General features: G+C 42.5%; 1 protein-coding gene across 4 annotated transcripts in view; it reads right to left on the bottom strand.

The window, feature by feature from the left end:
* Positions 1 to 18,167, bottom strand: part of CSRNP3 (cysteine and serine rich nuclear protein 3) — a 126,430-nt gene that overhangs the window by 29,022 nt on the left and 79,241 nt on the right. For all 4 annotated transcript variants that reach the window (XM_039913105.1, XM_039913106.1, XM_039913107.1 and 1 more), the window contains one exon: positions 11,154 to 11,327. In XM_039913105.1, the coding sequence (XP_039769039.1) occupies positions 11,154 to 11,304 (151 nt within the window). In that variant the 5' untranslated portion in view covers positions 11,305 to 11,327. The remainder of the gene's footprint in view (positions 1 to 11,153; positions 11,328 to 18,167) is intronic.

Raw genomic sequence — 18,167 nt, 5'->3', positions numbered from 1 at the left:
AAACATTTTAACTGCTGTCCCCTAAGAAATTCTGAAATGGCAGATGAGATGAAAAACTGGGCAAGAGAGAGGAACAATTTGCGATTTCATGATGCGTTAATACAATTGGCACCAAAGCTAAGAACAGGCACTCCAGACCCCCTGGCTCCAAGAGCTTAATGATCAATATCCCAACATGCTTACAGGTACTTTACATGATTGAAAGAAGCCATAAAAATATATGTCATCATTGCTTCGCTTTTTAGCATTACCCAGTACACTTTTGCATCCCCTAATGTACGACACCACCAGGTTTAAATCATTTCAATTGGTATCATTAGCCAAAAATTGGGATACATGTTTAAACGGTATTAAACAACCCTAACTGCGGAATCAATAATCTGTAGTCACTCGATGAAGATCTTTTTAACCAAGTCAACAATTTGGGCAACTTTTACATCCGCGCTTAGACAGTGCTTGGATCATAGTAAGTGTTTAAATACCACCATCATCATCATCACCATTAATTTTGGTAAAAGGAAAATCTCAAGTACTCCCAAGTAGACCAAAGAATAATACGTTCTAGGCTTTCTTCTTGTGTGCATGAAAAATTCTCCTGGTGGTAAAGATAGTTGCAACAAAGGCGGGAGCACAGAATTAAATCCTGGAACAATTGTACATTTTTATGCATAATTTGATAATAATAATGATGATGGTGCTTGTTAAGCACTTACTCTGTGCCAGGCACTGTACTAACTGCTGGGGTGGATACAAGCAAATGGGGTTGGGCACAGTCCCTGTCCCACATGGGGCTCAGTCTCAATCCCCATTTTACAGATAAGGTACTGAGGCAGAGAACTGAAGTGACTTGCCCAAAGTCACGCAACAGACAAGTGGCGAACCTGGATCAGAACCCATGACCTTCTGACTCCCAGGCCCGTGCTCTACCCACTACACCATGATACACCACGTTCTAGTGGAAAGAGAATGGGACAGGAGTCAGGACAACCAGGTTAGAGTGCCCCTTAGCTACTTGCCTGATGTATGACCTTTGCATTTCTCTGTGCCTCAATTTCCTCATTTGTGAAACTGGGATAAAATTCTCCTCCCTCCTTCCTAGACTACAAACATTTGTGGGACAGGGAGTGATCTAATTATCTGATCTATCAGATTATCTTACATCTATCCCATCATTGAGCACAGATATAGGAAGCACTTAATACATTACCGTTTTCATTATTATAAAGAGATCATTTTCATTAACATCATTTTCACATTGTTTAATGAATAAAATTTGGTATTCTGAACTTGGTCAGTAATGTTACACTTCATGATATAAAAATTAGTGGGGGCTACTATTAATGAGGCTATCCATATGCTCCTTGGCAAAAGTTAGAATTGCAGTGGGATAAGATTTAGTTAGTACTAACTTCGACGGTACATAGGATTTGGAGGGTGGGTGGGGCTTATATTACTTTATAAAATTCAAATTAGTTATGCCCTTGCTCAAAGGGCAAGAATGTGATATTTTCTTAGTCATTATGTAAAATGCTACAGAAACATATGCAGACTAATTTCAGGGGTTAATTGCATCTCTACAAAGCCCAGCCTCAGGTGATGAGGGGCCCTGATTGCTTAAGCCTGACCTTTTAGTTCCCTGTTTGGTAAAACAAAATGCCATCTGGGAAAAAGAACATTAATCCAGTATCAAAAAGAGCCAGGATTTTACACCCAGGGGTTATACAGTGATGACCACAACTATGCACAAACTAGGAAATATTCAGATGGAAAACTGATTTTAAAAGGTCACTTAAATTAGTCACCCTAGGATGCTAAGTGTTTTAAGAGCTGGGCCTGTGCTTGTTTTGTAATTTCATTCGATTTTGTTTTAAAAAAAATAGTTTTCAGAGGTCATACTTAGCCACACAAATTATAAGCAGAGAATTGTAGTCAGAGTAGAGTTAAATAGATAAAAATCTATAGGTTGCCTTTCTTCTTCTGGCCTTCACTAAAATTTAACTAACTCCGACTTACAAGAGAAAATCCTGTTTGAATGGGTGAAATGTGAGAATTAAGTTTAGACTTGGCTTCTGGGAGCTTCAAATTTCTCTGTCTCGAATTCTACTGCGACATTTAGCTGCAGAGTCGGATCTTTTCCTTCCTCCGACCCTACTTCCCCTTCAACCTCTTCCCCTGGCTACTGATGGAGTCTCAGAGGCCTTCACACATTCCCTACCTTTAATCTAAGCCTGTAGATTTAAAAAAAAAAACAATAAACCACAACCTACATTCCCTAGGTGGCAGGGAAGAGGGCAAATAAATGATTACAATTCCAGACTGGAAGAATCCAAATCAATCAATGGTATTTATTTAGCGTTTACTGTGTCCTTGCCAAATCTGCGAGGTTTCACTATGTGGAACTTGTTAACTCCCTTTTTTCAAAAGGAAGAGGTCCGAGATCCCAACTCAATTACACCCACCACACAAAGAAACTCAATTACACACACAAGACAGGGAAGGGTGTCATGAAACGGAGTAGTCGGCAGTGGGGTAGTGGGAGAAAGAGGAGAGAGAAGACGGTTTACGCTGCTCTCCCTTTTCCCGCCTTGGCCTGCTGCTGCCTGGAGTGGCCGAAACATCTAGAAGAAAAACCTGAGACTGCGGTAGAATTGACAATGCAACAACGGTGACAATGGTGGCCTGAGAAATGGTGGTCAGCATTCCCCACACGCATTTGCTCCTGCCCTTGCTGTTTGTCACATGCTCATCTTTCAGCTCCCAAAATGGACCTATCAGTAGATCATTTTTCACGGCTGCCAGGACAGGTCACCAGCACGTGATGGGGGACGCTGGAGATACACTGTAGCTGAGTCTTCTATTTCTATAGCATTTTTTCCAAATACTCTGCATCCCAGAGGAGCTCAATGAATACCCATGATGATTTCAGAATACAATTCAGAAGAATCTAACAGTAAAATACTCAAAAATAGTTCATGCAGTGGGAAAAAAACTTCCTCTAAAATACTATCTGATAGAAAATGTCAATTTTGGGGGTACCAAAGTCATCCTGGGCTGGTAGGATTATAGATACAACAAAGAAAAAGGAAGAAAGATACTTTAAGTATTGGGTCTGAAATGTAGACAATTAAACCTGAACTACGAGCAGAATCCACTTCTCTGGGCTCTGTGGAATGTCCATCTGGCTCTGGAAGATGCTGTTCTGAGGTTGAGGGCACACAGTAGTAAGAACAAGGTCAAGTTGATCCCCAATAACTAGCATAACGATAATATACAGAAATCAGGAAAATGCCCAACAAGAGAACTAAATATCGTGGCCAATATAAGGGGGGCTTAGAGGGATGGTCATCAATGCTATATTGACTTCCTGCAACCTGGCAGCTGCTGACTTTGGAGGCAGAAGCATTCAGAGATAACCCTGAGGCTCAAACTACAGAGAGCTCTACCTTCTAACTTGCACCCACAAATCCTTATTGGGTCCTAGAACAATCTAGCACAGGACGAGTTCAGGGGGTCCTCTACAATTTCAGGATGGCCCCACTCCCCCCTTTTAACCTCACCTCTTTTATGGCCCCTTTTAGGCCTTAAAGCCTCTCAAAGTCCAGTTATGTCATCTCCAAATAGCTTTTTGGCAGTCCCCGGCATGGCGTTGGGGTCTTTTGGCCTGGCCGTGAAGGCAGAAACAGTACTGACCTCAGAGACAGGCCTCCCTCTATCATTTTACCTGAGAAGTACTAGCCAATATGCAGCCACTCTCAATTAATCAATCAATAGTACTTACTGAGAGTCTGTTTGCAGAGAGAGTACTGTACTAAGCACTTGGGAGAGTACCACAAAAATCAATGAGGTGGTTACAGCACTGCCCAAGAAATATTAGAACATTACAAATAAAACCTATGATCCCTGTCCTCAAGGAACCTACGATCTAATACGGAAGCCAGGCGGGAACAAAATTATTTTCAAATAGCAGGGATATATAGATCAAACCTTCTTCCTTCCCAGGGTTTACTCAGACCAATGGCCATGTCTGAAAAACTTTGTCCCAGTCATTTTGCTTTCAACAGGACAAGCAAAAAAAAAACTGATAACGATAACTGGGGTATTTGGTTATGCGATTACGATATGCCAGGCTGTGCATAAACTGTAAGCTCTGTGTGGGCCGGGAACGTGTCTATCAACCTTGTTGTACTGCACTCTCCCAAGCACTTAGGACAATGTTCTGCCCACCGTAAGCACTCAGTAATTATGACGCGACTGATTGATATGCTATGCACTGGGTATATACAAGATTATCAGAACAGATATGGAGCTCACAGTTGAAGGTGGAGGGAGAACAGACATTTTATTCCTATTTTACAGATAAGGAATCTGAGGATCCTGTTCTCCCTCCTACTTAAGACTGTGAGCCCCGTGCGGAACAGGGACAGTGTCCGAACTAATTACCTTGTATCTACCCCAGCTCTTAGAACAGTGTTTGACACACAGTAAATGCTTAACGAATATCATAGAATGAACAAATGGAAAAGACAAAGGTAAGCAATGCAAATTACAGAACATAAATAGTAGCTGGCAGGGAATGGATAAGAAGCCAATAAGTGAATAAAACCCAAACAGACAACATACTTTACTGAATTACTACAAGGAGTAGAATAAAGGGAAATTCTACATGAAAAATGCCTCTCCACTTGTACTTTACCCTCTAGTAACTTTAATGAGACACCAGTATTTAATAAGACCAACAAATAAAATAATGTTCATCAATTAGAAATAATGAAAATTTGGTAAACATAACTATTCTACAAATACTCTACAACACTTGGGAATTTGAACAACTAAGGGAACAGATGAGCCTGGGCAACACATATAAGAGGAAACTGATAATTAGCTAATAAATTTCTCTTAACAACTTTCATTATCTTAATAACAACTTTCACTGAAAAGTCATGGCTTAACTGGAGACACATGGAAGGAGAAATAAAATACATGTGATTCCTTTTCAACTGCACATCCTTTGGGGTTACTGAGCTTATTGCAACTGATGTTTGAAAGTCATTTTTTTTAATGGCAATGACAGTTGAATTTTCCAAAAGATTGCAAAATCTGAGCAGTATGTACTACTGAAGTGATAGTAAGGTCATCCCAAGTTCATTCAGTCAATGAAGACAGCTCAAGTGTAAAATTTAGTCTGTTTTGGTAACGGAATGTGATGCGCGGAATAATAAAGCTGGGAGGGACTGCCAACGAAGAGAAGGGCGGGTAAGCCACATGCTATATTAAAGTCCAATGTCACATTACACTGAAAGTGGCTGTATAGGATCATCCTGGACAAAGAAATACAAACAAAAAGACACAGCCACGCTACACCTGAACTGAAGCTTCATATAACTTCGGGGAGTCAGTGGCTGCGGCAGCTGTTGGTGGGCCACAGAATCTGAATCACGAGGAGCCTGATATTCAGCTTCTCCAGCCACAGCTTCCTACTAGCTTTTGTTTCTATTTTGTGTACTGTACATCTGACCTTGTCTCTTATCCTGTTTTATTGTTTTTTTGCTCCTGATATGCCTGTCGAGACCTCTCTCCCACATTTATTCACAGACTGTGAGCCCTTCAGGGAAAAGGTCTGTGTTAAATAATTATTTGTATACCTTTTCCCCGCACTTAGTACACTGCTCTGCACACTGGAAACACTTAATACACGTTACTACTACTATTGTTGTTCTGACTCCAGCTTCTCCCGTCTTGAGCCTAGTCTTCCATAAAGTCCATGGATCGACAACCATCTCCTTAAAAAGCTGTTCAGTGTTCACCACCCCCCTTCAAAAATCTTCTCATCTACCATTTTGCTCTGCTTTAAACAAAAATACTTAATCACTGAAAGTACAGCTTTCTAATAATAGTAATAATCATGGTATTTGTTATGTGCTTACCATGTGCCAAGCACTGTTTTAAGCTCTGGGGTAGATACAAGGTTATCAGGTTGTCCCTTGTGGGGCTCACACTTTTAATCCCCATTTTACAGATGAGGTAACAGGCACAGAGAAGTGAAGTGAGTTGCCCAAGGTCACACAGCAGACAGGTGGTGGAGCCGGAATTAGAACGCACGTCCTCTGACTCCCAAGCCCGTGCTCTTTCCACTAAGCCACACTGCTTCTCTACCAATTCCTTACCATCCACACACTTCACACGATATTCTGGGTTTGCTCTTTGCTCCTCCCACTACAACCAATTGAACCACTGTCACGACTATTTCATGTCTGACTCGCTACTCCATTTATGTAACTTCCTGCCTCAAAATGTCTAGGTCACAGTCCTGTTCTCCTAAAATGCCACCTACTTTTAAGCAGATTCCCAATTCATCTTCCTCTTCTTAGTCGTGTCATACCAGTTTCTGCTCTGATCACTCACGTGTGTTTATTTGTTTGATTGTTTTTGTTATCATTAGTACCTATGCTCTTCTATTGTGCCTACTATTTGCCATTGATGTTTGTTTGCCTCCCCCCATTAGACTATGAGCTCTCGAGGACGTGGGCCAAGTATCTTACTTCTACTGTACATTTCTAAGTGCCTAGTACAGTGATCCATAGACGTGAGCTCGTTGCGGGAAGGAATGTGTCTGTTGTTATATTTTACTCTCCCAAGTGCCTAGTGCAGTGCTTATCACACAGTAAGCACTCAATAAATACTACTGAATGAATGACCAATAAATGCTGCTGCTGATGGGGATTAGAAATGTGTCCAGTAAATACTGTACACTTAAACAACAACAACAACAAAAAAATTGAGAAATACATGGGGGACAACCCTGCAAAACAGCAAAAAGACTTAGAAATTTAGGTCAGTTTATGACGGGAAATGGAGAGGCAAACAACAACCACATACTCTAGTTTTCTCTCCTGTAGGCGGAGGAAAGACTGTTGTAAATTCCCAGGCATAAACGTGTGAAAGGAGGCGGTGGAAAGGAAGTTCAGAGATACTTCATTGCCCTGAGCAGAATGTGGGATTGCTTCGATGTCCATTTACATCTTTTATGGGCAGGACAAAGTAAAACAGAACATCCACCTTCACTCCTTTTTGGACAGCTCCCCAATATATCTGAGAGAGGGGTTTTAACGGAGATGGTAAATGGAGACACTCTATACAGAAACCACGTGTTGGCCTGTGTCTGTCCATCAGTCAGTGGTATTTACTGAGTGCTTAATGTGTGCAGAGCAAAGAAAAGGGAGGGAAAAGGCTAAGGGAAGTTCTTTCCCCTTCTGAGCTCCTGAAGATGCAATGTAAAGCAGGTGGGACAGTTGAGTCTTGTATGATTTGAGTTCATATAACAAGGCAAAAACATAGTACTCCAGGCTTCCTTACTGCTCAACACTCTAGAGAAATGTGAAACTTTCTGCCTGGAACCCTGGCCCAACTCAATACTAGCAGGATATTAAGGAACAACAGGAGGGAATGGGAAGATTGATTTATAACATTATATTAGAAAATTAAAGAATGTGCAGCATGCTGAAGGGTAGACTAAGATAAGGAACATAATAACCATTTACATAAAGTTCAAGTTCCAAGGGAAAGGCCCTATTAGGCATGGCACATGGGGGGATATGGAGGAGTAATGGGATGAAATTAAGGAAAGGAAAATTGACTGAATATCAGCCAACACTTCCTCACAATGAAAACTAATAGGCTGTAGAACAGTCCTCTAGAGGAAGCAGAGAAAGCTTCATCCCTTAAGACATTTAAACGAGACCGGACAAAGCATTACATTGCGGGCGGTAGTTAATAATGCTGCACTGGCGAGGGAATGGGCTAGATGAACAGACCATCTTTCATCTCTAATATCTATTATTCTATGACTCCCTGCCCACAGGCTGGGAGACTGAAGTGCATATAATTCAGTACGGTGTTGGTGCCATTTCTAGTTAATATAATTCTGCTGTTCAAATCATCCTAAGTGAGGTTTCAAAGTGAGGACTGCATAACCATCATTTGCCTCTGAAGGAGGAGCTGGAGATGGGTCACCTCACCTCCCTTCTATCCGTGCTGAGATGTGATGGAGGATTTTCTTTCTACTGCCCCAAACTGGAGTAGCTGCTTTTACATTTCTGCCCATGAGAACCAGTCATAAACTCTTCTAAATCATCTTTCTCCAACCCTGAACATTTATTCTCTGCACTGAACTGAGAAGTAGCGTGGACTAGTGGAAAGAGCGTGGGTATGGGATTCGGTGGACCTGAGTTCTAATCATGGCACTGCAGAACTCGGGGCTAAAGTTGCTTGATTTAGAAAGAAAGAGAGAGAGAAAGAGAGAGAGAGAGAGAGAGAAAGAGAGAGACAGAGAGAGAGAGAGAGAGAGAGGGAAAGAGGGAAAGAGGGAAAGAGGGAAGAGGGAAAGAGGGAAAGAGGGAAAGAGGGAAAAGAGGGAAAGAGGGAAAGAGGGAAAGAGGGAAAGAGGGAAAGAGGGAAAGAGAGAAAGAGAGAAAGAGAGAAAGAGAGAAAGAGAGAGAGAAAGAGAGAAAGAGAGAAAGAGAGAAAGAGGAGAAAAGAGAGAAGAGAGAAAGAGAGAAAGAGAGAAAGAAAGAAAGAAAGAAAAAGAAAGAAAGAAAGAAAGAAAGAAAGAAAGAAAGAAAGAAAGAAAGAAAGAAAGAAAGAAAGAAAAGAAAAAGAAAAAGAAAGAAAGGAAAAGAAAGATGTGTCTGTTAGAAGATAATGCTTAACCTGGGCCTTGCTGGGAAGTTCCTGAAAGCCGAGTGAAGCATCGGGAGTCTGTCTCACCGAGCTCTGCCTGGAAGACTCTGGCTATGATGAAGGCTGCAGATCCCAATAGAAGCTCTTTGTGGACAGGGAACGTATCTACCCACCTCTTGTACTGTACTTTCCCAAGTGCTTACTACAGTGCTTGCACACCACAAGCACCTAATAAATACCACTGACTAGAACTCTGAAGGTCTCTCCGAAGGCTGAAGTGCTTAGTACAGTGATCGGCACACAGTAAGCTCTCAACAAATACGAGTGAATACATAAATGAAAGGACCACATCTGCTGTCTAGGTGCGGCAGCGTCTTTGTAGATGCCTTTCTATCGTCGGGCAACAACCCAATTAGCCTTCCTGCTATAAGGACGAATCTATATATTGACCCTTTTCTGTACGCTTATGTTCACAAGCACTTATATTTATATATCTAAATTGAATTATTTTGGTCCATCTGGGCTCTCCGCTAATATACATATCTAGGAGGCATGCGGCCTTGACTCAATTGGAATGTTCTTCAAACCTCTCTGGTGTAGTTTTGTTCACCAAATAGGCATTTCATAATTTTTTAAATCATTATTTTAGTAATTTATTAACTAAAGGCCGCAGGGCCGCATTCTGACAGGTGGCAGAAGTTGGGGTGGTGAAGATGAGGAAGGAGTGGGAGAAGCAGGTCAAATATGGGGGCTAGTGAGAACATTAGCTGGGGGTGGAAAGTTCAGAGAGAGAAGTTACTATGCTACTTCTCTTGGCTTGCAAAAATACTGGGAAGCTGGAGTCCCCATCTTGTCTTTACTCATTGACCAGGATTAAAATGCTTTGAATGACTCATCTACAGGTGCTGATCGTATTTTGGGGAGGATGTTACTAGGAGTTGGCTGCAATTAAACAACTAAACACAGTAGGCCATAAACAAGCACTGGAGCAACCGACAAAAAGTGTCATGACGGGGAAGCTGAGGGATCGATTGATCAGAGGACACCTCCTGGGAGAGGTGACCTTTAGGCGCTCGGGCACAATATAGGGAGTTGGATGCAAGCTACTGTTTTCTTGAATAACCTACTGGTTAAGGAGTCCTATGGTGACACTCTGCCATATGACTTTATTGATTTGAAGGCTTTATTATAATGAGAGGAGCTGGAATTCTAACATTTTAGCAGAAACCTTAGAATGTAGCACAGATGTCTGCATTTACCTGTGACTAGTATACTGCCAAAGATGCTGGCACTTCCTCAAGCAGCTTAGAAATAAACTTTTAACACCTTTTCCCTTTGCGCAAAACAGGAAGCGACTTCAAATTAAGCTAATATGTCCTTTTTTTAAATAGAGTACTGTGTGTCTGGCAGTTTGCAGCCCTAAATCTAATCCATGTTACAGTGGAAGAAGACGGATGAACTATATTTTGAGCAACTTCAAGATGTTGTATTAAATTTGGGTCCCAATTACTCAAAGTTAGTTGGAGCAGATTCCTTTATAGTATCCAAACTTGACCTTAAGCTCAAGACAAACCATAGCTTGCAAGCTTCTTGAGGGCAGAGATTGAGTCTACCAACTCTATTGTATTGTACCCTCCCCAGCGCTCAGTACAGTGCAATGCACTCTTTGATTGACTGATAAGATTCTGTGGGCCACGGTGGCTTTTTGGGTCATAGAAAAGATAGATCCAAAATAGGATGAATAACTTTACGTAACCAGAACGACTAGAGCTCAAGATAAACCAGTCAAAGACCCAATTAACTGAAGCATCAGTAAGATCAGAATGGTTCCTAACTGGAGGAAACTGAGGGAGGATTTTTTTTTTAAGTGTATACACTGCTGTAGATTAGGACATTCCTGAAAAATTGTCCCAAGGTTTAGAAAGTCTTTTTGGTCGAGAAGTTATCAAGAATGTGCAGCCCTCAGTCTTTTGGGACACACACTTACAAGAGGCGTACATATCGTTACCAAAAAACATGCCAGCCCTTTGAGTAATAAAAAAAAAATATACAACAGGATTGTTTTGGTCTGCGATGGCTAATGTCTCTGGACTATCTAAACAGTACACTAAATTCTTTACAAGTTACGATATTTCCATTTTATTTAAAGGAAATATGAACGGTCCTTTGCAAAACCCATACGAGAACTCCTTGACCGGAACCAGATACGTTGCATAATTCATCCGATCGCGTTACTATTCTCACGGTTTATCTCAACCCGTGGCTCTGCTTGCATTAAACACTTCTAACTACAACCCAGACCACTTCAATACAACTGTTGGACTGAAAACACATCACCTTTGGTCAATAGTTCTCTTCAGGCAGATGGAAGACATTTTCTCAGGCATTACCAATCTTCCTTTAAAAACACGCTAGTCCCAACATGGGTAATACTGCAGTCCCAAACAGTGGACGTCGCAGACATTTTGAGTACTTACGGGTGAAATGACTGGAAGTGGATGGGTTGACACTATCGCCGCTGTCAGCGCTTTCACTGCTGGAAACTTCATACGTCTGATTCCCGCACGGAGGGAAGAGGGTGAGGTGCCCGTCAACTTCTTCAAACTTCCTCTTTAAAATTCCACTCATAGCTGCAACGCTGTCGCATGCACCTGCACCAGAATCAGAAGCAACGAAGTATTGTAACATCTGACCGCTGACTGAGCAGCCGAGGTGTCTGAAGTCATTTTTTAGGGGGCTTTGTATATGTGAGCTGGGCTATAGCTTTCCTAATGGAATGATTTCTGAGAGGGACTTTTCTACTGCTGAATTTCAGTTTTTTGAAACTCCACTTCGATGTAGCATTGAATCATTTTAGTTCAAAGATTACCGAACATAATTAAATTACTCATTCCAGTCAGGGCCGTAGGACTCTCTCAGTGAACTGGTTGCAGCAACAGGTTGTGCAGAGGCAGCACTAAACGGGTCACTGGTTTGAACAGGAATTCCCTCCGGTGATCGGCCGCACAGTGGCGGGGGCGGGATTACAAAATCTTGGGGGTGCATCAGCAAATCAGTCCATGACCTATTTCTGGATTGGGGTGTGGAACCCAGAGTGTGCCCGAAGGTGGGTCTGATGCTGTTATATCTGCCAAGTACAAGATTATGGTAGTCACCAAAATCTTCATAATTTGCTTCCTGGTGAAATTCAAGAACTGTAAACAACACACTAATTTCTAAATGAGGCTTAAACTAAGCTAAACCTACTTGCATGGCTTTAATGTGTCTTATTAAAGCTGTAAAACAGAAGGATAATGAAACCCACTAGATCAAAATACACATTTGAATAAATCAAGGTATCTCTGATGACGTCCATTGGTTTGCAAATCTCTGTTTCTCATAAATTTCTCTATTAAGGCCACCCGAGATACTTTGATTTTTATGTTAAAGGACAAATACTGGCCCAGGATAAATGTTTCCTTCTCTTTAGCCAGGTAAATGGCCTTTTTTGGTCTCACTTTAGACACCACAATAATAATAAGAATGATAATAATGATGGTATTTGTTAAGCACTTACTATGCGCCAGGCACCGTACTAAGCACTGGGGTGGATGCAAGCAAATAGAGTTGGACACAGTCCCTGTCCCATGTGGGACTCACAATCTCAATCCCCATTTTACAGGTGAGGTAACTGAGGCACAGAGAAGTAAAATAACTCGCCCAAGGTCACACAACAGACAAATGGGAGAACCAGGATTAGAACCTATGCCCTTACGATTCCCAGGCCTGGGCTCTATCCACTTGGCCATGCTGCTTCTCTTTTTGTTTCTATGTGGTGCTTTTATTACGAAAGTGCCTTACAGTTGATTACTCCATCTACTGGAAAATTGTTTACGTGCCTATCTCCCCTACTGGACCCTAAACTCCTGGAGTGCAGGGATCGTATCTTCCAATTATTTTGTACCTTCCCGAGTGTTTAGTATGGTGCTCCGCACACAGTACGTGCTCCATAAATCCTATTGATGATGATGGTGTTGATCAAAATAAGAATTTCTCAATTGGGTTCCGTAAAGAGCTGTGCAATACGGAGCGCAACAAAATGGGAGGGCTTGTCTCAGATATTTATTCAGCCATAGTGAAAGGAACAGCAGTGGTTTTGAGAAGGCAAAATAATCTTCTTTCTTTTAAACAATAGCACTTATAGCCCTTAAATTTACCCCTTGGCCACCTGTTCATCCTTTTCTCTGAACCTCAGCACACCCTAATCAAGTTCTAATTAGTTTTAAGCCTTATTAAATATCTAGAAAATCTAATATATTTCTGACTCACACAAAAACTATTTATTATTTTAATTCTACATGTCCATTATTCAGTCCTGGGGCACAGTTAACAGAGCAGCAATAGAAAAAGATAAATGCTTACATCCTTCACAATATTGATCTGAAAAATAACTAGGCTAGAAATAGTACTGTTAAAATTGAAATTCATATGGGCGATTTTCTGCCCTCAACGGAGACAAAAAGGCAAACTGGAATGGTGGACCAGAGGAGAAATAATACAGAGTCGGAGAAGATGTGGAGTAAACTGTGGATGAAAAGCCAGGGTTTGCATGAGAAATAATGATGGTGGGCTAAGAATGCCCAATCTAGGAAAGGAGGAAGAGGACACAGTCATTTGCTGGGATGACTGGCGTGGGTAACCCATACTTGCTATCTGGGGGTCCCCTAAAAACTTGGTCAGAAATACTTCTGCCCTTTGGGACCCTGGCCCCCACTCTTCTATTTCACTTACTTTCTTCCTAGCCCCAGTTTCATATTAAATACAATTAAGGATCCTTCTCTCCCTGCGGCTGGCTTCTTTACCGTTGCTTCTTGACTGACCCACCGCCGCCCCCACACATACGTACATACACTCTATCTTGAAGCAAATCCTGGAACCCAGTCAATTTATGATCATTACTGAACACCTGCTGTGTACCCAGTACACAGCGTACGGTGGATTGATACAGAGCACACCACTTGGGAACATGCAACAGAAGTAATGGGTACAATCTTGGTCCCCCCAGTAGTTATCAACCTATCTGGCAAGACAGACACTAAAATAAATTAAAGATGGGAGGGAGAAGGAAAGAGGTTCTGCAAATGAGTTAGTGCTTAAGTAATATATATGTGAGATATGTATAATAATGCTGGGGGAAGTTGTGAGTATTTTTGTGTGCAGAAATGCTGAATGGGCATTAGCGGAAATGAAAGCAAGGGATGATTAGAAATTGATCAGGGATGGCGTCCTGGAGAGAAGGTGAATTCAGAAGCAGTTTGAACATGGAGGGAGCAGGGGTTGGTTCAATTTGACTGAGGAGCATTGCGGGCAAGGTGAAGAGCGTGAGCAAGAGGTGAGCACCGGAATGAAACTGGGCCATAGGGATTAGGTTAGCTTGAGAATGATGTAGAGGGAGAATAATGGATAGAAGACCCCTTTGCACATCTGTGGTTTTAGGAAGACTTTATCACAGAAGCCCCTCACACAAAGAACTAGGAATCCAACCAAAATAACCTTAGTTCCCTTATCTAATGGACCTACAACTGGGGAGAGTGAAAGAGAGAGCAAGAAATGTGTAATAGGGGTCTTGTTGCTACTTAGTAACTCATCCGAGTCCTCACTAGACTGCATCGCATTGCTCGCTTGACCTGCTTTCATACATATCCAGTGCTCAATAAAACCATCGCTACTCTCCCTCGACTGTAGGCTCGTTGTGGCGAGGGAATGTGTCTGTCTGTTGGGATGGCGTATTCTCCCAGGCGCTTAGGACAGTGCTCTGCACACAGAAAGCGCTAAATAAATACGATACTAATGAATACTCTTGCTAGGGCCTCCGAGTAACAGAATCAGGACCAGGATGGGGCCAAACAAGGTGAGGTGTGTGCCTTGACCAGAGAGTGGCTACCTTGAAAAAAAGAGGAGAAACGAGTTGAAAACTTTGTGATTAGAGAAAAAGGATTTGAACTGGCCCGGCTATCATCATCGCCGACATCAATTTTATTTATTAAGCACTTAGAGAGAACTGAACTAAGCACCTGGGAGAGTATACACAAAAACACAGTTTGCAGGCACGCTCCCTGGTCTAGAGGGGGGAGAGGGACATTAGGACACACTAGGAGAAGGGACCAGAAAATTGAAGACGTTCTGACTAAAAATGCTGTATCATTGATGGGGAGGAGCCCTAGGTGTTGGCTACAAAAGCTGACTAAAAAGTTTCTCTTGAGTCAGTCTGTTGTGGTCAGGGAACATACCTACCTCATTCTTCTCTACATCTTCTCCAAGAAGCCTTCCTGGACTAAAGGCCTCGTTTCCTCTTCTCCCACTTCTCCCACTGCGTCGCCCTTGTACTTGGATCTGCAGCCTCTTTTCACCCCTCAGCACTTATGTGCGTATCCATAATTTATTTATATGTCTGTCCCCCCCCCCCCAAACTATATGCTCTAAACACATCTGCCAACACATCTGAGAAACAGCATGGCTTAGTGGCAAGAGCGCGGGCTGGAAGACAGAGGTCGAAGGTTCTAATCCCACCTCCGCGGCTTGTCAGCTGTGTGGCTTTGGGCAAGTCACTTAACTTCTCTGGAACTCAGTTACCTCATCTGTAAAATGGAGATTAAGACTGTGATCCCCACGTGGGATAATCTGACTACCCTGTATCTACCTCACCACTTAGAACAGTGCTCGGTACCTAGTAAGCGCTTAACAAATACCACAATTATTATTATTATTATCTTCCAACCTCATTATCCTCTCCCAAGTGCTTAGTATAGTGATCTGCACACAAACATTCACTAAATCCAACTGATTGATTACCAACTCTACTATATTCCACTTTGCCAAGAACCCAGTAGAATGCTCTGCACCCAGTAAACGCTCAGTGAATATCACTGATTGACTGAAGTAGGAAAACCCTGAGGTCTTGCTTGGTACCCAGGACAACAGCAACTGGTGAAGAGTTGCAGCATCTGCAAGCACTGAATCTACACCATCTTTGGAGAGTTCCCTCCTATATCATCTCAAATCAACACCAGCACATTTCTACAAAAATGCTGTAGCCAAAATCCTGAACCAGAGTTGCCTTTTGGGAGTCCCAGCAGAGAGTGGCTACAGGATCAGGACCTATACCACTGGGATAAGTGTCACGGGTACTTCCAGACCCTCAACCAATAGCGTGCTGGGCCAGAGACATTTGGAGAATTACCAAGCTGGGGGCCTTAAGAAAAATAATAACAACTGTGGTATTTGTTAAGCACTTACTCTGTGCCAGGCACTGTAGTAAGCACTGGAATGGATACAAGCAAATCCGGTGGGACACAGTCCCCGTCCCACATGGGGTTCCCGGTCTTAATCTCCATTTTACAGAGAAGGTAACCGAGGCACGGAGAAGTGAAGTGACTTGCCTAAGGTCACACAGCAGATAAGCGGCAGATCTGGGATTAGAACCCAGGTCCTTCGGCCCTCCTGGCACATGCTCTATCCACTAGGCAATACTGCTTCTCAGTGATCCTTAGTGATCCTTCTAAAATCAAATGATTCTCATTTCACGTTTGTGAGACGACCTACCTATTATGGTTCTACTGTACTCTCCCAAATGCTTAGTACAGTACTTCGCACACAATAATGAACTATTAAAGAGTCGCTTAACTAATCTGTGGTCCAGTTTCTGGTCCTCTAGCACTATAAACTGCTTGTGGGCAGGGAACAAACATACCTACCAACTCTGTTATACTGTACTCTAAGTGCTTAGAACAGTGCTCTGCATCCAGGAAACCCTCAATAAATACGCTGGATCAACTGGAAGCCGGAGCGACTGTCAGGACAATGCCTTAGGGTAGTGTCCCTGGCCTGTCGTACCAAAGAAGGTGACGGCACTAGGGTTGAATAGAAAAGGACAGAAAGGGATTGAGACAAGCATAAGGTAAGACTGACAGGCACTGGGAAAAAGCCAGACAGGGGAGGAGACTGCAATGAAAGAAAAAAAAAACAGGAGAGAAGCACAGACGAACAAAAGATTGCAGCATCATGGAAGAGAAAAATCTAGTGGCGGACAAAAAGATGAGAAGATGGGCTGATGAGAGTTATCAAGAGAAAGGAAAAATGGACAGAGAAAGAGCGAAGAAGTAAAAGGGCAGGGATAGGGATATTTAAGCAGAGAGATTGGAAATTAGAGAAAGAAAGAATGACAGACAGGAGGAGAGGAGGGCAGCAGCAAGGGGAGGCCAGAAGATTGACAAGGAGATAATTACAAGACAGAAAAGAAAAAGGGTCACAGAAAGGGGGAGGGAGAGAACTGCATCTATCTAAGTTGGGGGCACAGACTACATGCTTAGCCCTGTTTACTTACAGAGCAATGTCCCTATGGACCCCTCTCGCAGTTAATGTATAAGATCATTTGGAATTTTAATCCCATCCCTTCAATGGTTGGTCACTGAGTTCAATGTCACTGACGATTTTAAGTAGCGGGTTATCTATTTCATCATTCAGGTTAGAGATGAAAAGGTCAAACGGTTCCAGAAGTCCACCTGTCAAACATCCCCCAAGGAGCGTGATCTTACAGAGATGCAGTCGGCAGGTTTCCCAATGCTTTGGAAATTTAAACTGATATTTTAAGGTACATCACAATTGCCAGTAGCCCTTGAAATACCACTCCTCTGCAAATCACAACTGAGTAGCTGCACGGACTGAGTAGCTGCACGGTAATGCTTCACAAGAGTTTAACCTATGAGAAAGAAAAGAAAAGAAAACCTTTTCCAATGAAATGACCAGTAAAAGAGAGGTAAGCAGAGGATAGACTTTCAGGATTAATGACCTTTTGATCACCAAAGACTGACTCAGACATTTGGTGCTGGGAGCATTCATTTTGCATCTCACTTGAAAAAATGGCATCTAAGGCAGCCCCGGGGTTATTTCAGGACTAGTTAATGTGGGAGGCGTATCACGGTTCTTCTGCCAGGTCCCGGATGATGTTCGCAAAAACTTCCCAGCAAAAAAGGAATCTCACTGGGATTTCATAATGCCAAAATCCAGTATTTCCCCTCTGAATCATCCTTGCATTTGAATTCGCTCCCTTTATTCATCCCTTCCTCAGTCCACAGCACTTAGGTACAGATCCCTAATTTATTTATTTACATTAATGTCTGTTTCCCCCTCTACACTGTAAACTTGCTTGGGGAGGGAATATACCTACCAATCCTTGTATATCGTACCCTCCCAAGTGCTTAGTACGGTGCTCTATACGTGGTAAGCACTCAGTAAATACAACTGATTATTTCCAAGGGCACATCATCATGAAAAATCCTGTAGGCCACTCTTCAGAGCAGATATCTCACTGGGTTGGCTAACTCCCCTTGGCCAGAGTTTTGAATAGGCAAGGTACCTCGGGAGAATCCCTGCCCATTGTTTTCCTGGAAGAGGAGTAGCAATTTTCAGGGAATCATCTTTCCATGCAGAATTCTCTGGTTCCACAGACCCTC

The sequence above is a fragment of the Ornithorhynchus anatinus genome, chromosome 9, assembly GCF_004115215.2.
Source record: "Ornithorhynchus anatinus isolate Pmale09 chromosome 9, mOrnAna1.pri.v4, whole genome shotgun sequence".
Classification (NCBI taxonomy): domain Eukaryota; kingdom Metazoa; phylum Chordata; class Mammalia; order Monotremata; family Ornithorhynchidae; genus Ornithorhynchus; species Ornithorhynchus anatinus.
This window is presented reverse-complemented; position numbering and strand designations above follow the sequence as displayed.